Source organism: Lynx rufus, unplaced genomic scaffold, assembly GCF_022079265.1.
Source record: "Lynx rufus isolate CCGP_SWC_20201006 ecotype Redwood Valley unplaced genomic scaffold, mLynRuf1.p SCAF_28, whole genome shotgun sequence".
NCBI classification, from domain to species: Eukaryota; Metazoa; Chordata; class Mammalia; order Carnivora; family Felidae; genus Lynx; species Lynx rufus.
In genome coordinates, this window is record NW_025814843.1 from 9,662,525 (window position 1) to 9,688,439 (window position 25,915).

The window sequence follows — 25,915 nt, forward strand, 5'->3', positions numbered from 1 at the left end:
AGACAGGTGCATCGGGTGTGACCAGGGCCAAGAGGGAGGCCGGGCCAGGTGCACTTGAATGACGGGGAAGTGGAAAAGTTAAAACCGAAAGCCTCCGGTGTAGGCCTGCTGCTCCGAAACAGAGTGAAGGCTGGTGGGCAGGTCGGCGGTGGAGAGTTCTCTGTGCGAGAGAGTAAATGCTGATGAGAGACCCGGGGGGCTGGAAATCCAGGAGGTTCTCCTCAGACGGCTTCTCTTCTATGAAGTGGCAAGTCCGGGATCTAATGCGGGGACAGCGGTCGGAGCAGCTGACACGGGTCTGTGGGTCGCATACGTTTTCTTCCAGCGGGGCTTAGCCTTTGGGTTCTACAAGTTAGCTTTTCCTGAACAGCAAACCACCCTGAAACTTGACTGCTTAAAATACCCTTCCCAGCAACTGGGTCGGGCTCCTCCGGGTGGATCTGGGTCAGGCCGAGCAGCCCAGCTGGGCTGGCCCTGCACCTGTGCAGATGGGGGGTGGGGGGTGGCACTTGTGGCCGAGTGCTCTGGTCTCACCTCTGCATCCCCTCTCATTCTCCAGCGGGCCGACCCGGGCTTTTCACGGGGCGGCAAGGTTCCGGGAGTAGCAGGTGGGCGCATCGTTCAAGTGCCTGCTTGCGTCCTGTGTGCTGCCTTCCCACTCCCATGTGAGACACGCGGCCCAGGCCAGAGTCAGGGTGGGAGACGACAGGGAGCAGAGAGAACGAGGCGCGAGACAGTCGGGGCCCTTGTTGTGGACCATCTCCCAGCAGAGCGCCGGACTGGAACCAGGTCCAGTCCGTCCAAAGGGGAGCGATGGCCGGTTCGGCCAGTGGGGACCAGTGGAGCCAGAGAATCGAGAATATTGGCAGGAGAAGCTGCCGCCGTGGACGGTGGGACGGCGGCACAGGGGAGGGGGTGGCTGGGAGGAAGCAGGGCGGTCGGGCGCAAGTGCTGGGGTCCGGAGAGATCGAGGATTGACGTTGGTGACACTGGTGTGTGCACAGGAAGGGCGGGCGGTGTGGCCACAGGCGTGAGTAGCTGGGGAGGGAGGAGGGGTCCCAGGGGCCTGGGTGTGGGATGTCACACGCACACATCACGGAGCGTGTAGCGCCAGCCATTCATAACGCAGCATGAGTTCACCTAGAGGGTGTCCTTCGTTCCAAGATCGTCTCCCTCCCAGTTTTTTGGGAATAAAAAGTGCTTTCTTTTTTGAAACAAGACCGGAGGTTTTTGTTTTTAATGACCTTACTGGGGGAGATAAATCCGATGCTGTGACCTCAGAGAGGAGGGGTGGGGCAGGGCGGGCGGGGGCTTTGTCTGGAAACAGCATCATGGTAAGTGAGGAGGATGCCACTGACTTTCTTCCAGACGTGGGTCTGGGGCGGGGTGGGGGGTGGGGGGGGGAGACCAGGGTGGTCCTCCCCTGAGAGGTCTGCCTGGGAGTGGCTGGGGAGGGGGGGAGCTAGGGCATTCAGGAAACCAGCCAGAGGAGGGAGCAGAGCACTCGAGGAAGAGGTGGACAGTGTGGGTGACTTGCTTCCTCTGGAATGGGGGTCCCAGAGTGTGCAGAGGAAAGGGGGGGAGCAGAAAATAAGGGGGTGCGGGAGCAGGAGAAAGCGCGAGCAGACCTAAGTGACCAGAGGAGCCAACGTCTTGGGCGTGAACACAGTCGAGGATGGCAGGGCTGTGAGCCTGAGGGACCCCTAGACTCCATCTCTGGGGGGCGGGCGGCGGGGTGGCAGAAGGGGGAGGGGACTTGGGTCTCTGGAGGCGGTGGCCGCGGCTGGTACGTACTGGCTTCCGGTGGATTCTTAGCTCAGGTGGGCAGGTGCCCACCGGGTTAGTTTCTAGACCCTGTTCCTTCTCACGATCCCTGGTGGCTTCTCGAAGAAGCCCGGTGCCGGCTGCACCAGGGTGGTCCAGCGCCGCCTCCGGGCGTGGAGGACGGCAGGTGAGAAACGCACCAGGCAGTTTTCAAGGATTTGGTGTTACCGGAGCGTATGGTGTGAAGTAGAGAACCGACAGCAGCTTGAACTCAACATACTGCAAAATTAACCTTCGTGCCTGTGCGGACAGGATGCATCGCCCAGCGTCCTTACTTGTGTCATCAGCTTTTAGGACTGTAGGCCCCAAGATCTTACAGTGTCCCCTCCTTCTCTCAGGCCCCCGTTTCTAGTCACGTTGTTGGACATTTCTGTCTTGTCCTAGCCGGTCCCGCACCTAATATCTGGCCCATTTTAGTGGATCCTGGCTGACTTCTGTGCCTTCCCTCCAGGGAGGAAATATGCCCAAATTGGGGCACTTGCGTGGCTCAGACGGTTATTTCAGCTCCGGTCATGATCTTACGGGTCATGGGTTCGAGCCCCTGAGTCCGGCTCTGCACTGACAGCACGGATTTTCCCTCTCTCTCTCTCTCTCTCTCTCTCTCTCTCTCTGCCCCTCCCCTGCTCTCGCTTTCTGTCTCTCAAATAAATAAAACAAGAACTTAAAAAAAAAAGAAGGAACATGCCAAAATTGGAACCCCCTACACAGTAAGGGCCAACCCACATTGATTTTTCTCTCATCGGGCCCTTTTTTTGTATATACTGCACTTCTTGTCCACTTATTTCTGTCCTGTGCATCTTGTTTTGCAATTTATTAAGGTAGGAACCCTGACTTACCGTGACTGCTTTTTAATAATCCCTGAGAACCTGGCATGGTGTTCTGAACATAGTATCTACTTAGGAAATAGATAAAATTTCAAACAAAAGAACGAAATCTCTTAATGAAGGAGGAACCACGACAACGGACTAAAGAACAGATTAAGAACTTTTAGGAACTGGTGATCCTATATGTTTTCAAAGGAAAAAACCTTTCTGGCATCATTTTTAAGAGGCATTTTATTTTGAAACTTGAAAGTCATATGGATGTAGAATGGTGTATTGCCCCCATGAACCCATCACCCAGCTTCAGTGATCTTAATTTTTTTTTTATGTTTATTTTTGAGAGACAGAGTGTAAATGAGGAGGGGCAGACAGAGAGGGAGACACAGAATCGGAAGCCGGCTCCAGGCTCTGAGCTGTCAGCACAGGGCCCAATGCGGGGCTCGAACCCACGAACTGTGAGATCATGCCCTGAGCTGAGGTCGGAAGCTTAGCTGACTGAGCCACCCAGGCACCCCTCAATGATTTTAAAATGTTTACCACATTTCCTTCATTTTTTCCCTTTTTTAAACCTTTGCTGATGCATTTCCGCCAGTTTTTATGTTTAAAAAACTCAAACCTATGAAGTTGAAAGAACGATGCCTTAAATGGCTATATACCTTTCACTCTGTGAATTCTCTGCGCACACAAACAACTTTTATGAGTAACCATATTATGAGTCATTGCAGACCTCCTGACACCTTGAGATACCTCAGCAGGTGTCTCCCAAGGGCGAGGGTGTTTCCACGGAACCGCAGACCGCTAGCACGCTTAGACCAACGTCAGTTCCATCCTGTCTACTGCAGAATCTGTGTTTGGTTTTCTGTGCTATTTCTCAACCTATTTTTTGTAACTTTTAAAATCGATGATCCTGTCGAGGCTCACTCCTTGCATTAGTTAGGTCTCTTCGATTCAGTATTTTGGAATAGTCTCACTTTTCTTGCTTTTTTTTTTTTTTTCCTCCATTGGCTTGTATTCTTCAAAAGAGCCAGTTACTTAGAACCTGATCTGCAAGCGTCTTTTAAAGATTATCCATTGCAGGGGCCCCTGGGTGGCTCAGTCGATTAAGCAGCCAACTCTGTGATTCTCACAGTTAGTGAGACTGAGCCCCACGTCAGGCTCTGCGCTGACAGCACAGAGCCTGCTTGGGATTCTCTCTCTCTGCCCCTCCCCTGCTCGTGTGCTCTCTCTCTCTCTCTCTCTCTCTCTCTCTCAAAATAAATAAACTTAAAACTTTAAAAAAAGAAAACAGTTATCCATCGCAATGCAGTTTTGACACGGATTACCCAGGGTGCACTCCCCCACACAGGGCCCTCACTGCAGACACCAGCCTTAGGGGGGCCCAGGCTACCTGCACCTCTGACCAGCTGGCTATACATTTGGGGGTTGCTACCCCCTTGGGTTTGACCGTTCACTAGGATGACAAATCAGAGCCAACCAAGAGAAGAGACCGCGAGGGTGAGGTCTCGGAAGGTCCCCAATGTAAAGCTTCGTCTCCTCTGGCTCTTCCCCTCCCCCCCCCCCCAGCATGTTGTCATTGTTTATCCCCAACCAGGAAGCTCACCCAAGCTTTAGAGCCCAGAATTTTGGGGTTTCATTAGTAGGCACGATCGGTTGAATCGTTGGCCATGCGATTGAATTCAGTCTCCAGCCCCTCTCCCCTCCCAGGATGTTGGGCTGGTTTCACACGGCTCACGTGCCCAAAGTTGCAACCATTTGCTTGGTCTTCCAGTGTGGCCAGTGCCCGTCCTGGAACACCGTGAGTCACCTCATTAGCACAAGCTCTCTGGGCCCACCGTGAATGACAGAGACCAGGCTGATTGTCGATTGTGCAGCATCTGTTAATAGTCACACAGGAATCTAGGCATCGGAACCCCCCCAGATGTGTAGGAGAGGTGAGCTACAGCCTGCTTGTGGGCCAGCGAAGAAGAGAATCCGTGTGTCGTCTGTCTGCAGTGTCGGGACGACGGCAGCCCCACGAACAGTAAGCAGGGAGCCCGGCGCAGGGCCTCTCCTCCTTGACTGGGTGGTTTGGGAGCTTGGGTGACCATGTTTGACGAGGCTTTGTGTGATGTCCGGAAGCAGGAGACGCTCAGGGGATGACCGCTGTGGACTTAATGAAAGCTTAGCGAACGCTAATTTACTTTTGTCACCCAGAGTGCCCTCTGTGGGCACTTGTAATGAGTATCATTTTAGACTCATTTGTCATCAATTAATATGTTTGCATTTAGGAGCCGAGGCTCCTCCTAGTCTCTGGTTTTCTCTTCTTGAGCGCAGAGTAGCCATCAGCAAGTACCTTCTCTTTTCCTCTCTTTTAACTTTTCCAAGCATCTTATTGTGGATATTTCCAAACCTAAAGCAAAATGGGAAGAGTTTTGAATCCAGGATCCTAGACCTACCACCTAGATTCCACCAGTAATATTTGACTGTATTCTGTGATACACTGACCTGCTCAACCTTGTGTCCACGTATCACTCCATTTTCTTGTTTGTGTTGGGAGGAGATTCTTCCTTTCCCACCTCGCGTCCAGCACCCGGGGATTGCAAATTAAATGGCCGTAGAGTAACAGGAGAAAAGACTTCTATATTCTGTACTAAACTCGACGGAAAAGGAGGATGAGGGCTTCAAGGAGAGAGCATGAAGGATTCTGTCGGGCTTCATGATGCTAACAGACAGCTGAATTTGCACTTCCTGGTCTGTCTGAATTTGCACTTCCTGGTCTGTCTTTTTCCAATCCAGAGACTCCCTGGGATGATGGTCAGTGGCAGGTGTATTTTCAGGAGGCTCTGCTTAAGGTTAGATCCTGTTTCCTTCTGTGGCTGCTGGTCAGAAATAAAGCAATTTTTATGCCACTTTGATGGGCTATCAGTCCCTTCCTTTGATTTATCTCAAGTTCAATTGTAGATATCCGCACACTTCCCCTGAAACACTGCAGTGTAGGTAACGCTAACTAAAGCCCAATATTTATATCTTTATCTTTGGAGACATGATTTGCACGTGATGAAATACACGAGGCTTAAATCTGCTTCTGCTGAGTTATTCCTATCGTCTGAACCTCTGTCAAGATGGAGAACGTTACCGTCGCCCTGGAAGAAAGTTCCCTGGCAAATCCCCACCCCCACCTCTTTCAGCCTCTTTCAGGCTTTCTTTGTTCTTGGATACCACTGGTTGTGATATTTAATAACCCGTTTCTTGTTCTTATCTACTATAAGCTACATTGTGACTTGAGAAATCTAAAAATGGCAAACAATGTATCTCAGATCTGAGAGGCTAGGAGATGTTCCTAGCATGTTCTGTGGTGCCTTTGAGTGTCCACCACGTAAAGAAGTCCAAGGGCGTGTAACTGGGATCCTTTCAAATTTAGCACCCAGCCAAGCTGGTTAAGTTTCCTACGTGAGATTAACTAGTCAATTTTACGTAATAGTTATTTTATATTGAGTCCTTCTGTGTACATAGTATCCCAGAGAAAAACACAGGTGGAAGCAACATTTTTTTTTTAATCTACTACCTAGGTGGTTTGATAGCCACTCTTTAACCTTTACTGTTTTAATCATTTACTCTGAACTTACTTTTCCACCAAAAGGATGAACATCTTAACTTCCCCTCTGGCCTCATCTGCCTACAACCACCTGGCCATCCTTTTTCCGTGCAGACTCAGGCCGGGCAGTGTGGGCTCCCAGTTAAGCGTCTACCCCCCGTGTGCTCATTGTTCTCACGTCCTGCCATGTTCGGTAGTAAAGACACTCAGGGTCTCCTTTATCCTGAGAAAGCCATGCACTTGGATCCCACGTGATTGGAGGTGAGATCCTATCAAGAGTGTTTCGTCAACATGACTTTCTTCTCATTAGAATTAAAAGTCACACTGCAGCCACGTGGGTGAGGAAATGATTCTGCCCTCTAAGCTCCCTTTTTAGAGAGTAATTTGTTTACATTTATGACTTCCTAACTGCTGATTAACTCAAGTTTTTCTCCTTTTACATGTATTTGGCAATGTAACCTTTATAAAACCGTGGTTGCCCCACACTACCCTTCCATCAGGATGTGATGAGACTTTTTTCTTTTTTTTTTTCTAAAGACTTTTTTTTTTTATAATTTTTTTTAACATTTTTTTCTTTTAGAGAGAGAGAGAGAGAGAGAGAGACACACACACACACTGAGAGCAGGGGAGGGGCAGAGAGAGAGGGAGACACAGAATCCGAAGCAGGCTCCAGGCTCTGAGTTGTCAGCACAGAGCCCAACGCGGGGCTGGAACCCACAGACTGTGAGATCATGACCTGAACTGAAGTCGGACGCTTGACCGACTGAGCCACCCAGGCGCCCTGACTTTTTTCTTACTGTTAAGGAATTTCATGTGTCCTATACAAATACACTAGGTGGTGCTGACCGAGCCCGCCTAGATTTAAAACAATTAGTTCTTGCCTAGGAGTAACCTATGTTAAGAATTTAAGATCAGCAAATTGGTAGAATTGATTAAATAGCTAAAACCCCAAAATTCAGTCAACTGATCTTTGACAGAGGCTCGCAGGTAACATCATGGGGCAGAGATAGGCCCTTTAATAAACGGTGCTGGACAGCCACATGGAAAAAAAAAAAAATGTAGACACAGGCTTTACACCCTTCACAGAATGAACTAGAAAACGGATCATAGACCTAAACGTAAAACCCAAACTATAAAACTCGTATACGACAGGAGGAAATGTGGAGGCCCCTGGCTCTGGTGATGCTTTTTCAGATATTTAAAAACGTGACCCATGTCTAGTCCTTCAGACTAAAGACATGACCCGTGAAAGAAACAATAAGCTGGACTTCATTAATATTAAAGAAGCTTCTGCTCTCGAAAGGACAACGTCAAGAGAATGAAAACGTGAGCTAAAGACCGGGAGAAAATATTTTCAAAAGGCACGTCGGGTAAAGGACTGTTACCCAAGATGTGCCAGAAATACGTAAAATAAGAAAACAAACGACCTCATTAAAAAATGGTGCAGAGACCTCAGCACGTGACGTGGACGGCGAAGGAGTGCACGAAAAGATGCCCCACGTCACATACTAGCCGCACACACCCGCTCGAACGGCCAGAGTCTGCGGCGGCGACGCCGCCAAATGCTGGCGAGGCCGTGGAGTGACAGGAACGGTCATCCGTCTCTGGTGGGAAAGCGAAACGGCGCAGCTTCGGAAGGCAGTGTGGTGGTTTCTTGCAAAGCCAGGCGTACTCAGCAGGATCCACCGGGCACACGCCGTAGCGTTTCCCCATCGGAATAAAACTTGGGTCTGCACCAAAACCTGCTTCGTACACAATCACCCGAACTAGGACGCAGCCAGGATGCCCTCCAGCAGGTGAATGGATAAAGTGGCCCGTGCAGACACTGGAATGTGATCCGGCACTAAAAAAGAAATGAGCTCTCAGGCCACAGAAAGACACAGAAGAACTGCAGACGCGTATTAGTAAGTGAAAGCGGCCACTCTGAGAAGTTCCAACTATATGACACTCTGGAAACGGCAAAAGCGTGGAGACAGTGAGTAGATGAGCGGGTGCCGGGGGTGTGGGAAGGGAGGGGAGATGACTGAGGGCAGAGCACAGAGGAATTGATCGTCCTTTGCATGATATTCTAGTAGTAGGTATGAGTCATCACGTGTTTGTCCAAACCCATAGAATGTACCGCAAACACCTGGAGCGGAGTGAACCTTAACGTGAACTATGAACTTTGGGCGATTACGGTGTCCCGTTTCAGTGATGTTGATAATGGGACTATGCGTGTGTGGGCACAGGGGTATATGGGAAATTTCTGCCTTTCTCGATTTTGTTGTAAGTCTAAAACTGCTTTAAAGACAAAAACTAAAAAGCCCCCACACATCTAAGGCGACAGTGCGGTATACAGTTGAAAAGCCATTGTGTTGTCAGTGGAAGTCTGGTATTCTCTCTTGTCTCCCGTGAACTAGCGCCACGACCCCACAGCCAGCTTCTCTGGACCACAGTGTGCTCTTTGTGCACTCTTTAGAGGATCCTTTGTCTTAGAAATGCACAAGTCTTAAAACTGTGGGAAGTTTTGGATTATTGTAGGTGCATCTCAATGGGAGCTAAATTATGGGGGAAAGAAGTATGCAAATCAGCTTGTGAATGGAAGTTTAAAATGTTCTTGGCAAATACTCCAGGAAAGGGCACTAGCCTCTTTGCAAGTGTTAGCGCCATTAATCCTTGCAGTAGCCCCGTTAGCCCCAATTACGTGTCCCGTTATCCTCGGCTGACCCTGCCTGGTGTTAGCGCGATGGAGGACCTGAACCCAAGCCCTTCTTTTTTTTCTTTAAAGTATATTTATTTTGAGAAAGAGAGCAAGCCAGGGAGGGGCAGAGAGAAAGAGAGAGAATCCCGTGCAGACTCTGAGCTGTCAGCACAGAGCCTGATGTGGGGCTTGAACTCACGAACCATGAGATCATGACCTGAGCCGAAAGCAAGAGTCGGATGGTTAACCAACTGAGCCACCCGGGGACCCCGAACCCAAGCCCTTCTTGACCATAAAACCTCTGCTCTTGCTAATAAGCTGCTTTCTAACAGAACAGAGCTTTGAAACTACAGGAAAACATCAGCTAGTGTGTGGGCGGTGGGGGGTTGGCGGGGGGAGTACATGTGTTGTTGGTTTTCAGATGGAGGTCATCTGAAGCAAGAATTTCAGGCAGAGGGTGTTTTTGAAACTAGATTGGATTTGATGTCACAAACATCCAGAGAGAATAAACACAGAAGCAGTTAAGATCTGGGGGAGGAGTCTCTTGCTGGAGAAATGTACCCGTGGTCCAGAAGGAACTCCAAGAAAGAGCCCACAGTGGATCACGTGTTCGTGGTCCATCCCCCCTGCTTCTCAGTACTGTTGGTTTTGACATTTTGTTTTGGATGGCACGCCTCTTTGAGAAGCCAGTGAAAGCCACAGACCTCTCTAGAACACTCGAACACCTCCAGCCTAGAGGCACCCCGGGTCTTATGTGTCCCGATGTCCTGTGCAGGACACAGGGCACGCCCCCCCCCCCAGCGGGCTCCTGGCTGTGCTATGTGTGTCGTTGGCCTCGTACTTGCACCCCGTGGGCCGGCAGCGAAGCCTGTGGCATCTCCAGGGTAGGGCTCCTTCGTCGGTACATACCGTTCGTGGGCGGAAATGAGGTCAGATCCTCGTGTCTGTCCTCCTCGCTCTTCGAGGTCGTGTTCTGTGCTCTCCTCCCTGAGGACTCTCCTGACTCCTCTGAGTTCCGTCACATCTTCACTTGTGTTCAAGCCGCTTTTATCCCTCCGCTTCTGGCTGGGACAAAGGTGCCGCTCGTTCCCCTTAATAAAAAGTTGTTTCCAAGAATTCTGTGCCGTGGATCCTGCCACCTCTTTCACACACACATTCGGGTTCCTTTTTTTCTCTTTTTCATACTTCTGTGGATACCCTCGTCTTCATCGTTGCTGTTAGCACTCTTGCCACTTAGGGAGACCCCTTTCGGCCGGGGCAGCGCTAGGCTCCTTCCGTGCACTTAACCGGAGCTAGAAAGGGGTAGACAGGATTTGAACGTAGGGTAGGTCATTTTCACACCGTAAGCCACATTCTTTTTTTTTTTTTTTTTAATTTTTTTTTTTTCAACGTTTATTTATTTTTGGGACAGAGAGAGACAGAGCATGAACGGGGGAGGGGCAGAGAGAGAAGGAGACACAGAATCGGAAACAGGCTCCAGGCTCTGAGCCATCAGCCCAGAGCCCGACGCGGGGCTCGAACTCACAGACTGCGAGATCGTGACCTGGCTGAAGTCGGACGCTTAACCGACTGCGCCACCCAGGCGCCCCCGTAAGCCACATTCTTAACCATTACGCTAGCGTTATAGAGTCATAAAATAATTCAGAGTCCAGAAACTCAAGGTACTTCGTGAACGGTGGGTGAGGGGTGCACAGTAATGGGTGATGTTCACGGGATACAAGTTATGTGCCTTAGATGAACTGTATTTTTTCTTCACAGCAGTCTTCCATGTGAGAAGCTACCGTCCACATTTAAAAATTTTTTAATTTTATTTATTTTGAGAGAGAGAGACAGCAGGGGAGGGGCAGAGAGAGGGAGAGAAAGAATGAGAAAGAATCCCAAGCAGGCTCCGCACTGTCAGCATGGAGCCCGACGCGGGGCTTGAACTCGTGAACCGCAAGATCGTGACCTGAGCTGAAAGCAAGAGTCCAGTGCTTACCCGAGTGAGCCTCCCAGGCACCCCGCTACTGTCCACATTTTAAGACAGGGGATAGAAGGTTCCCCACCTCCCCTCTTGAGAACTCAGTAGTGAGGTATTTGGAATACATTCGTCTTTGCAGTAATAGTTTCTATGTCAGAGTTACCTTAGACCCGAAGTAGAAAAAATGTGGCAGAGTTTATATAAGCAGTTGAGAGGCACAGCCCGGGGAGTGTGACCGGGAAGGAACAAAATGCTTTAAGGACACACCGAAGCCTGTCCAATAGAGAGGAGTTTGTGGAGAAACCACAGAGGCAAAACTTAGCTGAAAAGGAACAATCATAAGTATTTTCGAGACAAGTAATGATCACTCTAAACGAGAGGCTCATTTCTGGGCGTAAGAGAAAAGTTATTTGTTTGAAAACAGCCGCCAGCATCATGATTAGCCTTGAAGCACTAAGTATTTTAAACAAAGTTAACCAAACAGAAAACCACTATCCTAGCTATTGAGCAATTATGCTTGAATAAAATCCAGATTCTTTGCCGTGACTTGGGGCAGCCCCCCCCCCCCGACCCCCGTCCCTGCTGCATCCGGAGCCCCCGCGGTTCTCTGCCTCTCTGGTTGCCTCAGCTCCTACACCAGCCCCGTTCCTGGCAAAGATACTCCTTTGTGTTTGGGTCTCCATCCCCCCCGCCCCGAACATGGCGCCCCCGGATTTCACTGGTCTGTTTTCCCCCATTTTGGAGGCTCCCCCCAACCATCGAGTCTCCAGGAAAGTGTCCTCTGCTCCTCTCTGCCTCCCCCCCAACCCCAGCTACCTCCTTGTTGCCCTCATGGCGTCCCTCATGTCTTACCGCTTCTCTTATTTGTTTTTTGTGGTTTATTTTACGTCTTTGCCCCTGAACTTGAGCTCCCCGAGGACGCAGACTTTGTTCACCGCTCTAGCTCTTGCCCTTAGAAGAATGCCTGGCCTGGGTGGCTCAGTCGGTTAAGCGTCCGACTTCGGCTCAGGTCATGATCTTGAGGTTTGTGAGTTCGAGCCCCGCGTCGGGCTCTGTGCTGACAGCTCGGAGCCTGGAGCCTGCTTCGGATTCTGTGTCTCCCTCTCTCTCTACTCCTCCCCCACTTGTGCTCTGTCTCTCCATCAAAATTAAATTAAAAATGTAAAAAAAAAAAAATTAACAAAAAAGAAGAATGCCCAGTACACAGGGGTTGATTTGTATTTATTGAATGAGTGAATTAAAATGTATTTTCTTATCCAGGTGCCAGTGGTAGCCAGGTAGAAGATAAAGGACGTTAATAGCAGGAATAAAAAATATAAAAGGGAGCCTAGGAATAAACTTAAAACACGTGCAGGACCTGTATTCATTTATTCATTGGTATTTACAGAGCCCCTACTGTGCTGGGCACCAGGATTTCAAAGATGTATAAGACCAACACAGTCCTTGATAGTTGCGAGCATAGAAAACACAAAATTTCCCCGAGAGACAGAACACCTTTTCCCATTAAAAAAAAAAAAAAAGTATGTTAATGTTACTTAATTCAAAATTCTGTCTCTTTTTATTTATCGGGCAAGAAATGAGTGAGGCGTGACAAAACAATTATCTGAAGTTTATCTGAAAGAATAAACTTCAGAGACAACTTTTTTTTTTTTTTAATTTATTTATTTTGAGAGAAAGTGAGAGCAGGGGAAGGAGAGAGAGAGAGAATCCCAAGCAGACTCCACACTATCAGCACAGAGCCCGACGTGGGGCTCAAACCTACAAACTGTGAGATTATGACCCAAGCCTAAGTCGGGGCGTTTAACCAACCGAAACCCCCTGGTGCTCCCAGTTCCTCCACTTTACAAATGGTAGCATGGAGGCCCGAAGGAGACCATTTCCTTCCTCAGAGCCATACAACTAGTTGGTCAGTGGGGCTCCCTTTACCCAGAGCCTCTTCAGTTTAGATTGTAGGTGTCTCGGTGCAGAGAAAATAATGCAGCCAGTAAACCCACTGACATACTTAAGTTGTGGACAAAAATAGTGCAATTCAGAGTACACTTTCCAGAAAGGGTGGGAGCTTGTTAGAAAAATTAGACTTCTAAGGCTTGGGTTGGGTACAATGGGTTTAGAGGATTATTAGTCGACCATGTGTGTATTAACATTTTGGGGTTTCAGAAGGGTTTTTTTTAAGTTTGTTTATTTTGAGAGAGAGCAGGGGAAGGGCAGAGAGAGGGAGAGAGAAGAGAGAGAAAGGATCCCAAGCATGTTCCACGCTATCAGCTCAAAGCCCAGTGTGGGGCTGAAATTCATCAACCGTGAGATCATGACCTGAGCTGAAACCACAAGTCAGATACTTAACCGACTGAGCCCCCCAGGCGCCCTGGTTTTTTCTTTTTTTGTTTTTTTTCCCCCCTGAGGCTTTTTTTTTAAATCTAACTAGATAATGAATTTTTTTGTTTTATTTATCTTTTTTTACAGTTTACCAGTGATTTAAGAATCACTGGGGCTTTTTGGGGTGTGTGTGTGTTTTTAGAGTTTTTTTTTTTTTTATTTTGAGAGAGAGAGAGAAAGAACATGAGCAGGGGAAGGCCAGAGAGAGGGAGTGAGAGAAAATCCCAAGCAGGCTCCACACTGTCAGTGGAGAACCCAACATGGGTCTCGAACTCACAAACCGTGAAATCATGACCTGAGCTGATATCAAGAGTAGGGATGCTTAACCAACCTAGCCACCCAGGCGCCCCCAAAATTTGTACTTCAATCCAAATTGAGATTTTTATCGATTGTGAAGATAGGTTTGCTTTGATCCGATCTTAGGGACCCTTTGATATTTGAACAGAAAGGCCAGAACTCAGGTAGCGCTGTGTGTCCAGAAGCTTCCCTGAATTTCAAGATCAGTACTTGAGTAGAAATCAAAAGCAGCCTTTGAAACGTGCTAGCCTTGTTTTAAAACGTAAAGCATACAAAGTGGTGGCTTCTGTCCCGGTTCATCACAAAATTCACGGTGTTCGTTCACTGTCTCTACACCTTGCGTAGCGGCTGTGGGTCAGCACTGCACGAGGTTCCGTGGATTAAAAAAAAACTAACACAAATAAACACAAATGCACAGTAAACAGACGCACATGCATGGGGTCCTGCCCTTTGCCCCAGGAGCCCAGGATGCGAGGCCGGCAGGTGGCTGAGGAGATGTGACAAAATATGTACAAGGTGCTGTGGCTGTAGGAACACTCGTCCACTCCTTTGGGGGAAGAGCGAGAAAACCTTGCCTGGACCTGAGCAGCAAGGGGCAGCCCAGAGGTCTGAAGCTCCTTCAGATTAAATCCCCAGCGGTGGATGGGTTTCTGGTGCTGAGGAATGTTTTCATGACCTCTTACGATAAATGCTGCTTCTCTGGTGGAACCCCCAAACTCCTTGAAAAAAAAAAAACAACAACACAGCACTCTGAACATTTCCCTGTGTCTCACTGGCATCTCCAGGGGGTGGAAAAAGTGTGTGGTAATTTAATACCATTTAAAAATAATAACAATTTTCTGACTTCTGCCAATCGGTTTTTATCCTACATCCTCTTTATTTCCTACCAATTCTTGTTCCAACTCCATTTAATTTTGTTAATTACAACTTTGGAAGGTGGACGCCCTGCTTTCTTTAAGACAGCCTGTGTTACTGTTTCTTTCAGGGGTGAATCAGGTGCTGGGAAGACAGAAAATACTAAGAAAGTCATTCAGTACCTTGCTCATGTCGCTTCTTCGCACAAAGGACGGAAGGACCATAATATTCCTGTAAGTTTTCGTTCCGTTGTTCATTTAATGCCTCGGTTTATTCTTTTACGATTGCAGAAACCAGAATAAGGAAGCACAGCTACTCAGTGTGCTGCTGGAACTGACCGCCCCCTTGTCTCCACGACCCCCACCCAGAAACTTCCTCCGCTCAGGAGGGAATTGTAGTACCTAGGTTTTCTAACAGGCCAACCAGAATTACGATTCCGGCTTGAAGCCTGATTTCTTGCAAAGCTTTGGGAGGAATGGTTAACGATCAAAGAGCAGTGTTTTGAAGATTGCCTGTTTCCACCAAAAGATGGTCCTCAAGGGTCTTTAGCTGTCTTTTCTGAGCAGGGACACAGGCTGTTGCCACTGGCCATAGAAGCTTGAGACGAGGATGGAAATTTGGGGGCAGTCGATGATAGAAAAGGGGTACAAATAAAAGGGGGTCAGTGATCCTGAATCTGCCCAAGTGGCAGCTGATCCGAGGAACGCCAGCCAGATCCGCTGTCACAGCTCTGAGGTGGACGCTCACGTGGTGCTTTAGATGTGGCTCACCGCTTAGGGAAAGGCCCAGACTCGCTAACGTTTGCGTTTATCTGTTTGTAACAAACAGCAGGAATCGCCAAAACCAGTGAAGCATCAGGCAAGTGCTTTTGTTTATGCTTCTTAGTCTTGAATGTTTGCGCTAATTTCTGTCTCTAGATCGAGTATTAGAAACAAATACCAGGAGTTGTGAGTGAAATTTACCGCAAAAAAGAAAATTTGATTTTGAAAATGTGTTGCTTAGAGACATCATCTTTTGTGAGCAGCAGCATGCCCTTTGGCTTTAAATGTGTTTTCGAGACGAGTTTGAGTATTTCTCTGCCCTTTTTATCATGACATTGAATCACCTGTTGATGAAGCCTTGAACCCTCAGGGTTTCGTGTGTCAAATACGAGATGGAACGATTTCAATTTTTCTTTAAATACACAGAAGCCTCGCTTTGGGCCATACGTTAAATTTTTGAGTTTGGGGCTGCAACTCTAAAGTTGTACCTTTTCAGATTTACACATTTCTAATAAAGTTTTTTATGGCCCGTATGTATTTTAAGCTGAGGGCCTTGTTGATATAATATGTAAAATTATCCTTTGTTATCCAGGGCAAGTGGTGGAGGAGTGTTATTACTGGTTATCGAATGCTCCCCCCTTCGGGCTCCACAGAGCACAGCCATAGACAGAGCCTTTCCTGCTACCCTGGAGGAGAGGGACATCTGTCCTGGACTTGACCCTTTCCCTGGCACTGGATGGCTTCGGTCTGGCTGTCTGCCACAAGACAGTGAAACAGAGCTAATACGAAGCAGGAAAGCACAATGTTCTAGAAATGACTTACTAATATAAAGAAATTCTTAAGTGTCTATAGGAATAGTCCTATAGACAAGATTTTCAGAAACCCTCCTTAAAATTCTCAAGATGTTCTCAGACAGCAAAGCTGTGCTAAGGCCCTATGACGTTCTGTCTTCTCCTTCAGCTGTAGAGAGCAGATCATTTGTACAAATAGGAAGGGTTCACGGAATCATTGTTGTCCTAGAGGACATTTAAAGGCTCTTTTGCTGACTACAGAAGGAACCTCTAGACCAGAAATTAGCTTTTCTCTGTGTCTTCGAGGTACTCGCTAAAATGACCTGTTCATGTGCACTTGGGTCACTAGTGAATTAGCATTAAATAACTACTGTACATATCAGGGTTTTCCAAATTCCACCACGGAATCCGTACACCATTACTGTTAACGTTTTGTTTCGATGTCATTTTAAACCACAGAATGGATCGCTGTTGTGTGAGTAGCATGCCTACCCCTGGACTGTACTTTGGGTCGGCTCCGTCGACAGGGGGCACGTTTTCCCAAAGACAGGGCAGCGACAGCTTCTCTGGCCATGCCTCCCTCCCTCCGTCATTGATTTGCATGTCCTGCTGCATGAACTCACTCTGCACAGATCTCCGGGGCTGCTTTTCCCATGTTTATTGTAATAGTAGTCTAGTCCGGTGGGGGCTGTGCTTGTGTTTCTAGAAGACTGAGAAGAACACTGGTCCTCAGTTTTTCCTCCCAGCCCACTTGAAGACTAGGAGATGCTTGTGGGCGGTAGTGACCCTGCAGAGGGTCCCGTCGAGAAATGACTTCTTTGCCCACAATCGCTCCCCCTTCCCGGGGACCCCCTCACCCCATTTTGAGAATGACTGCCAGCAAGCAGTCTGTACTTTGCAAGGTGTTTCATTTGGTTTGACATCCCTGGTTTGTGAATTTACATTGAACGTTACAGGCAAAACTTAGGCACCCAGGAACCATTTGTATACATTTCTAGCCTTTTGTCACTAGACACAGTATGCGTTGTAAGAACAAGGGAGGGGAAGGCGTTTCGAGGCCCCTGATTTGGGGAGTCCTTTATTTGTCTCTCTCTGCTCATTCCTTGTTTTTTTTAACAGCTTCATCAAAATTTAATTCACACACCATAAACTTCACACATTCATACAGTTCAGCATTGTTGTTTTCATTACACTGAGTTACACAGTTATCCCTGCAGTCAACTTGAGCGTGTTTTCATCCCCCCAAAAAGAAAGCCATTTGGAATCACCTTCCATTTCCTCCCAGTCCCCAGAAATCATCAACATACTTTCTGTCTCTGCGAATCTGTCTGTCGTGCGTAGGATACTTGAACGGAATCCTGGCATTCTTTCCCTTCGCATGATGTTTGCACGGTTTATCCGTGTCGTAGCGTGTACAAATACTCCATCCCTCTCCTTGGCCGAACGGTATTCCCTTACGGTAGGTAGGTCCCACTGTGTTTATCCATCCATCCATTGGCAGACATTTTGGATTGTTTCCACTTGGGGGCCATCTTGGACAATGCCCCAGGAACATTTGTGCGTAGGGTTTGTGTGGATCTGTGTTTCCCATTCTCTTGGGCAGGCACCTGGGTGTGGGCCGGCTGGGTTACTGTAGTATTCGGTTTAACGCTTGAAGGAACCGCCCTCCATTCCCACCAGCAGTGCATGAGGGTGCCCCCATCTCCTCGCCAGCACACGTCCATGTCTGTTTTAGCCATCCGGGCAGGCTTTTGTGCTTACCTTTAAAACTTAATCATTATTGTGGAAATAGGAATAGAAACCACTTCTTAGAATTCAGGCCACAGTGGTTAAGCAGTAAACGTGAAGCGTTTACCTGCAAACTTTGGATACAGTTTTTATGACCAAGTTCAAGTCCTGCTTGGCTTTGTGCCCAGCCGGCTGGAGGCAAGTCTGTGTGCTGGGCTCCCTCACCATAGGTCGCTGTTACGGACCCTCAAGAGTCTGGCGCAGCATTCAGTGCTACGCCAGAGCCTGAATCTAGGGCAGAGTTAAACACCAGTCAGTGATTTCTAAAACCTAACCGTCCCCGAAGAAGGGACTCCTCCAGGCCAGCCCACCTGCCCCTCCAACTAGCAAGTCCCCCACCTCTGGATGGCAGCTTCCAGATGACTTCCTATCTACTGCTCTGAACGGCCTCGAACTAAGAGGATGGTGACAGCAGGCACAAGTGCAGAAATTCGAGCCTGCCGGTTGAGACGAAGTCTGGTTCTCAGCGTGACGTCGAGCTGTTGCCACCCACGTTCAGCCCTCTTGTGGGCCCTGGGACACCTACGTCTGTACACAGTCAGGCCTGCAAAGCCCAGCACGACCCCAGCCTTGCTGGCTCAACTGGAGTTTTCAAAGGGCTTTTTTTTTTTTTTTTTTTTAACCAACTTCAAACTCCTCTATCATATCATAGGTAGATATTAATATGCCATATAACAAACGGAAGGGTATAGTTTTCATCATGATTGGTAGACTTTTAAAGCATCATAGAATTAATTCTAAATACTTAAAACTGTAAAAACAATTTCAGTAGCTAATGCTGATTAGTTTCCCCTACATTCCCAAAGACCTTTCTCGTTATCATATAGAATAATCGAAACCAGGGCCACTGCCCTTCCAATTCTGGTGGAAGGGTTAGCACTTAGTCACTGTCCCCTGATGGTTTATAACTGGCTTCATAGTTTGGTTGAGAGAGGTTAGCGCCATTTAATCAAAGTGTGAAATTGCACAGCACAGAAATGATCAAATTCAGTGGTAATTTCTTAATTTAAGACCCTTTTTGTGTGCTTTACGATGACAGCTTTGTGTTCAAGCTTTTTGTGATTCATTGAGGAGTTACTGAGAGCTTTGCTTGGTCCCATTGATGTCACCAGCCCATTAGGAGAAAAGTAATACCACAACCCTGCTAATAACATAGTGACCCCAACAGCAGAGATACAGAAGCAGCCCAGTCGGCAGGTTCTATGGAGACAGCGCGGACCCTTCACCCGATTCTTCCTGCCAACTTTGGCTCAGCACCATCCCCTCCCGAATGCTGCTAGAATATTTCGGGACCTCTGATGCCACAATCATTCAGCAAACACTCCCGGAGCATCCTTTTGACCTGACACTGAGCTAGGTTCAGGGGATACAGCCAGTTTATTAAAAGCCAGCAGGAGAAAGGATGGAATCCGTAAATCACACACATGAGCACACCCACATGCACTCACACACAGAGAAAAGACTCCTTGTAGCCACATCTAGGGAGTATTAAAATGGGATATGCAATACTTTACCTCCAAGTTAGGAAAACATTTGAAAGGTGAAATGTCACTGAAATTATTTTTATTAGGATTTGGCGGGATGATAGTGTGTAATTCTAAGGAATCTATATTCTGTCTAGTTCCTAGATCTAAGTAGCAATAGATCTTTAGTGCAAAGGTAGTGCCCCACTTAGGAAAATTCAGTGTTTTTCTGACGGTTTCTACATTCTGATCACAGGCTGAGTGAGGCAAGAAGCATTCTAGAGCCTGATTTTTGCAGAGCTCGTACACCCAGGGCTTTGCAAGATGCCAGCCGTGGGCACGGTGATGTGGGCGACTGCTGACCTCCAGGGGAAAGGCACTTGTTAGATTACAGAACGATGCCCCTTAATGATGCCTCTCAGTTAAAAATGGTTGCCGGGATACCACGTTTAAGAACCCTGGAAAGCCTATAATGTTTAGGAAGCTTTACAGCAGAAATGTGAAGTCCATAACCTGGGAGACTAACGCTACAGGGAGCATATTGTCAAATGCCAGGAAAGGAAGTTCATCCCGCACGTCTTAACGGGACTGGTTCCTGCCTGGTTTCAGTTGAACACCATTGTAGACTGCACTCAACACCTGTGAAGATCTGGGCAGTTCAGATCAGTGCTGGAGGGCAGACCTGTGGGGGGAGCGTATCTCACTGGGTCCTGTGCCTCCGGAGTACTTTCCCACCCTCGTAACGAGCGAAGGAGTCCAATTCCAGAGTTAAACGCCAACTCCATGTATGGCGTTATATTTGTTCTTTTTGGATCTCATCATGCAACGCTCACGTAGCAACTGGCCGGTAGTTAAGATCCTTGCATGAGGATCCTTTTATCCCTCTGCTCAGAGAATCACATTTGCTAGTGGTTTGACATCCTGTCTTTAGGTCTAGAATACTGACTGTGGTATTTTAAAATACAGGGGTAAGCTTTGTGTTTGGAAAAAGCAGATGTATCGAAGTTCCTATGATACACTTGAAAATTACGTTCCAGGAACACACCACCACTTTGTAGTGCTTTCCGTGGCCAGAAATAGCATCTTGCTTTCTCATGCAGCTTCTTATTGTGTGTCATGATTAAAGCACATATTAATATACTTACATCTTTTGTTTGTGGAACCTATTTCCTAGCCGAATTTGCACATAAGTAAAGACACTGCATAAAGCCTATATTCTATCACATACTCTATAGTAAGCGTTTTTAAATTTGAGCAAAAGTCAGCAGCATCCCCATCTCCACCCTCCCTGAAAGTGTCAGTGAGGACATCATCCTGTCGGCATCATTAGGGTATCATGTGCAACCCTTGGAAAAATGACACATCTACCACTAGGATAGTGGTTATGAGAATTGTCTGCCTTCAGTCATTGGAGCAAGGCAGTATAAAAATAAACAGAAGTGTAAGTATTAATATGTCCTTAATTGAAGTGTTAAGCCGAATTTCATTTCATGAAAACCAGTTTGTTTTCTTTTCAAAATTCTCTGCCTAATTTACATGCCCTGCCCTCAAATTGATCTGCTGTTTAACGTGACTTTTTCTTCCCCTTCCGATCACTTTATACATGCTGTTTTTCCCTTTAGCAGAGCCTAATATGACTGAGAATAAAGCCACAAAGGTTACGAGATGGCAAACAGAATGAAAACACTGAGGAAGAGAGGAAGTTTATTGTTTTGTCCACCCCACCCCCACCCCAGGATTGGAGTAAAGATGTTAGATTAACCTAATCTGCTTTTATTTGTGTGTGTGTGTGTGTGTGCGCGCGCGCGTGCATACGTGTAATGTCTTTTAGGGGGAACTCGAACGGCAGCTCTTACAAGCGAATCCAATCCTGGAATCATTCGGAAACGCGAAGACCGTGAAAAATGATAACTCATCTCGTTTTGTAAGTTTAAAAGCACCCGAAACTTATAATTTCTCAGATTTTTAGTGAAATGTCTACTGTGATCCAGCAAAGAGAGTACTTGTCTTCCTGGATTTTAGGGAGAGGCTAATAAAGGATGTGGTACAGAATGATACAGTCCTGTAGAAACGTGATATGTCACATGTAATTTGCAATCTTCTAGTAGTTTTGCATTTTAAAAAGGAAAAAACGTGAAAGTAACTGTAATCCTGTATTTGCATATGTAATTGTGTATTGTACGGGTAGATGATCAGGTAGCCTCTCTGAACTTCTTCGTCTTTGGGGATGGTCTACAATACGTGTTGCCGAGCGGGCATAGAGCTTACATGAGGATGCATGTGGAGTACTTAACCGAGAATGTAAACGCTCCACAAACCAAGTTGGCATTCAGTGTAGTCAGCTGTCCTTTTCATACTTGCTGTTTCTCCGGGGATATGGATGTCAGAAGAATGCGACAATATGATTACTTCTCTCTAAAAATTACTTCTCTTTAAAAATACTCCTCTATGAAAATAGGGCTTTCTTAATTCCTGGAAAGCTCTCCCCTCTTCCTCCGTTTGACCAGCTGTGACCGTTTGCATGAGGCTGTTCTCCTAAGCGGTATGTCCCCTGTCCAGCTATGCCCTATTGACGTGTCAGTGCCAAATCTTCTCTAAAATCATATCCAGCAAAATGGGCGTGCCTGCTGTAAACTTCTTGCCTTGAATTATAGTCCTCAAGATTCAGTTAACCATTTTCCACAGATTGGAGAGGGTCTTCAATTACAGTTATTTCTACTTAAATCATTAGAGTTAATTCTATGTTTTTCCTCCCTCCTCCCATCCTAGAAGTATTTGTACAATTCAAGGCCACATCAAAAGAGACTTTACTAATGACTCCTTCATGGATAATCTGGGGGAATCTAGTATCACGGTGACATACTGTTCTACTCTGAGTATAATGTGAAGTCCTGGCGTTCATATTGATTTTCTGATGGCCTGGGTTGTGTGATTAGTGGAAGCAGCCAGATATGGAATCACAGAGGACCCATTGAGCCCGAAGGTAGCTAGCTAACCCTCTGTATGAGTTGGTAGGACTGCCTTGATTTTCTTTTGGAGGCTGGAGGTCCAGGGTTAAGGTGTGGCAAGGTTGGTTTCTTCTGGGGTCCCTCTCTGTGGCTTATAGATGGCCATCTCCCGGTGTCCACGTGGTCCGTCTTCTGTGTGCATCTGTGTCCTGTTCTTTTCTTGTGAGGACACCAGTCGTGTGGGACTAGGGCCCCAGTGACCTCATTTTAACTTAATTATCTTTGTAAAAACCCTCTCTCCAAATATAGTCCTGTTCTGAGGCAGTGGGGGGCACCTGGGTGGCTCGTTCAGTTAAGCGTCCAACTTTGGCTCAGGTCACGATCTCGCAGTTCATGGGTTTGAACCCCATGTCGGGCTCTGTACTTACAGCTCAGAGCCTGGAACCTGCTTCAAATTCTGTCTTTCCCTTTCTCTCTGCCCCTCCCCGTTCATCCTCGGGCTCTCTCAAAAATAAATAAACATTTAAAAAAAATTTTTTTTTAAAGAATTTGAGATGGGACACGACTCAGCCCATGGCACCCAAAGAGGTAGTTCGAGTGTGAGAGGCTTTCCACATTATGGAGGAAATAGGAACCTATTTGTTTGGAGTATTGTTTATTCCTAGTAAGATAATCGCTTCATCCAAGTTCATTAGGTCATTATTTTAGCTTTTTATGGACAGAGTGGAATAACAAATATGCCTGTGTCAGGAGAAAGCATAGCTGTGACTTTGGGGTTTGTAAAAGATCTGGGGAAGCTAAGGTTCATTTATAGGGTTTTATCATCCCCTGGGTCATCAGCACTGAGCCTGAGCCACATTTAAATCTTAAATTCTTCCTCCTGAAAGCCCTGCATTTAGCGGCTGTATCACGGGATAGAAGACAGTGAGCTACCAGCTTTGGGATGTGGATCTCCATGCAGATTTACAAGGATTTCTTAGTGGAAAATGCTTTATTTTACTACATAAATCAAGTTACCAGTCTTTTCTGATTTCCCCTGCCCCAAGCCACACTTTAAATTCAGGAGAAACCGTTTTGTGCCTGTTTGTCTCATCTTTGCCTGGAAAAGAAATTATTGGGACACCAGGGTGGCTCACTTGGTTGAGCATCTGACGTGATCTCGGCTCAGGCCATGATCTTGTGGTTCATGAGTTCAAGCACCACGTCGGGCTCTGCACTGATAGCATGGAGCCTGCTTGGGATTCTCTCTCTCTCTCTCTCTCTCTCTCTCTGCCCCTCCCCTGCTTTGTCTCACGCTCTCTCTCAAATCCATAAAAACCTAAAAAAAAAAAAGATAAATTGCTGCCATCCGGTCCTTTGGTAAAGACTGTAGTGAGTGCGTTACTAAGCAGTAAGGACCCATCTGCCTGCCAGCGTTTGTACGTTTGGGACACGTGGAAATAGGATTCCGTATTAGTTACCTGTTGCTGTGTAACAACTTACCCTAACCCTGGTGACTTGAAACCTGGATCATCTCCGCTTCCATGTGATGGGTGGTTCTGACTCGGCATCTCTCGTGAAGGTGCCACGAAGGTGCTGTTGGTGAGGGCTGCGGTCACGTGAAGCTTGACGAGGCCAGAGGCTCTTCTTCCAGACTTACCCGGGTAGCTTTTCGCAAGAGGCCTTAATTCCTCCAAGGCATTCCTCACCTCAAAGACCTCTCTATAGGGATGTGTGCTCATGACATGGCAGTTGGTGGTCCCCAAGAGCAGATGATCCAAGAGAGCAAGACAGAAGCCACACAGTGTTCTTTCCCATCTTAGAAGTCACGGGCCAACGCTCTGATGTAGTTTGCTGGCCACAGAGACCAACCCTGATACAGCGTGGGAGGGGACTGCGCAATGACAGCGGTACTGGAGGTTGGGGGTTACTGAGGCCATCTCAGAGGTTGGCTGCCGCACATACATCATTAGAGAGATTTCCGTATTGACAAAGGCAGATTATAGTCTGTAATTGCAATACTCTGGATTAGCGGTTCTCAATTGGAGACCCTCAGGGGACATTAGGTAGTGCCTGGAGGCATTTTTGGTTGTTTGGTTTCGGTGATGGGTAGAGGCCAGGGATGCTGCTAAACATCCAACAGTGTACAGGATGGACCCCACGACAAAGAATTATCCAGCCCCAAATGTCCATTATGTCGAGGTTGAAAAATCCTGCTCCAGCTTGTTTCTTTAAATTAGAGTCTGAATCAGGGCGCTTGGGTGGCTCAGTCGGTTAAGCATCCAACTTCAGCTCAGGTCATGATCTCACGGTTCATGAGTTCGAGCCCTGAATCAAGCTCTGTGACAGCTTGGAGCCTGGACCCTGGTTTTGGATTCTGTATCTCCCTCTCTCTCTGCCCCTCCCCTGCTTGTCCTCTGTCTCTCTCTCAGAAATAAATATACCTTTAACATTTTTTAATTCGAGTCTGAATCAAAGTAATCACTTGTCAAAATTTATTTGCAAAGTAATTACTATACACAAGTCTCCTTAAAGCTTATTATTTATGCATCCTGTTCTGAAAGTGCATGTAAATAATTCTGGTAGGAACTTGTTTTACATCCTACTGGCAGGAAGAACTTCTTAGGTTGTTTTCTAGCAAGATCCTGCCAGCAAGAATACCTACCCAGTCTAAATCCTCAATAAACCCTGTTTGAGCTAGAGTTCCACCTCCCAAAGGTCTTATTCTGCGTATTCTATTAAAAGCTAATCTCCTGGGGCGCCTGGGTGGCTCAGTTAAGTATCCAGTTCTCAGTTTCAGGTCACGATCTCATGGTTTGTGAGTTCGAGCCCCGCATGGGGGCCCTGTTCTGCGGGTGCAGAGCCTGCTTCAGATTCTCTGTGTCAAAAATAAGCAAACTTAAAAAAATTGTTTTTTAAAGCTTATCTTTTAAGAAAATATTTTTCATTAAGGCAGTGTTCCTACACATAGCTAGTTCAACTGAGAAACAAAAATGTCTTTAAATTGTTGACTTGGTTGAGTGTCTGATTTTGGCTCAGGTCATGATCGCCCGATTTGTGGGTTGGAGCCCTGCTTTGGGCTCTGCTGACGGCACAGGGTGCATCCTCTGTCTCCCTCTTTCTGCACCTCCCCACTCATGCGCTCTTTCAGTAAACATTTAAAAAAATAAAAATATAGTTGACTTTGGGCTGTAATTCTTAGGAAGTCAACTTCATATTGATATTTATAGGATTTTTCAGAGAAATAGCATAGCCAGCTACTAAACTCTCCAAAGGCGTTAACCGCACCAAGCTACAAAAGTAGTTGATTTTAGTGGTTCCATAAAAAATAGCGGAGTGAGTGGCCGCACGGGCTGTCGGGAGCTCAGCTAAGTCGAGGCCTCCCTGTGACGGTTTCTGTGGGCGCTGCCGCCGCCAACGCTTTGCTTCTCGCGGCGTCAGCGGGCGGCCCCGTGTAGGCCCGTCTTTTAATCACATGTTCCGGAATTTCCATCTCGTTGTGCAGTTCGGCTCATTACTGAGCTCCTGCCCTTTGCCGGGCCCGTGGTGCCGCCTCGTTCTTGCCGTTTGGCGGTCTTCGTGGTTTTCGCAGCTTTAACGTGTTCCAAATGGAACCTTTTCTATTCAGAATGTGCTCCTTCCGTCTTCTGTCACTCTACGGTGCCATCAAACCTCCCGGCTGCGGGAGCGTGAAACGCAACGACGAAAATCCTCCCGGACTCTGCCTTGCCTCGTGGCCGGTGTCCAGACTGGAGTGAGCCCTGTGGGTCGCTCTTCCAGAACGTACTCCCGGTCTGTCCA

General features: G+C 47.3%; 1 protein-coding gene across 2 annotated transcripts in view; it reads left to right on the forward strand.

Moving 5' to 3' along the window:
* MYH10 (myosin heavy chain 10) overlaps window positions 1–25,915 on the forward strand; it is a 123,704-nt gene that overhangs the window by 25,802 nt on the left and 71,987 nt on the right. For both annotated transcript variants that reach the window (XM_047089742.1, XM_047089743.1), the window contains exons 4-5: window positions 14,515–14,617; window positions 21,019–21,111. In XM_047089742.1, the coding sequence (XP_046945698.1) occupies window positions 14,515–14,617; window positions 21,019–21,111 (196 nt within the window). The remainder of the gene's footprint in view (window positions 1–14,514; window positions 14,618–21,018; window positions 21,112–25,915) is intronic.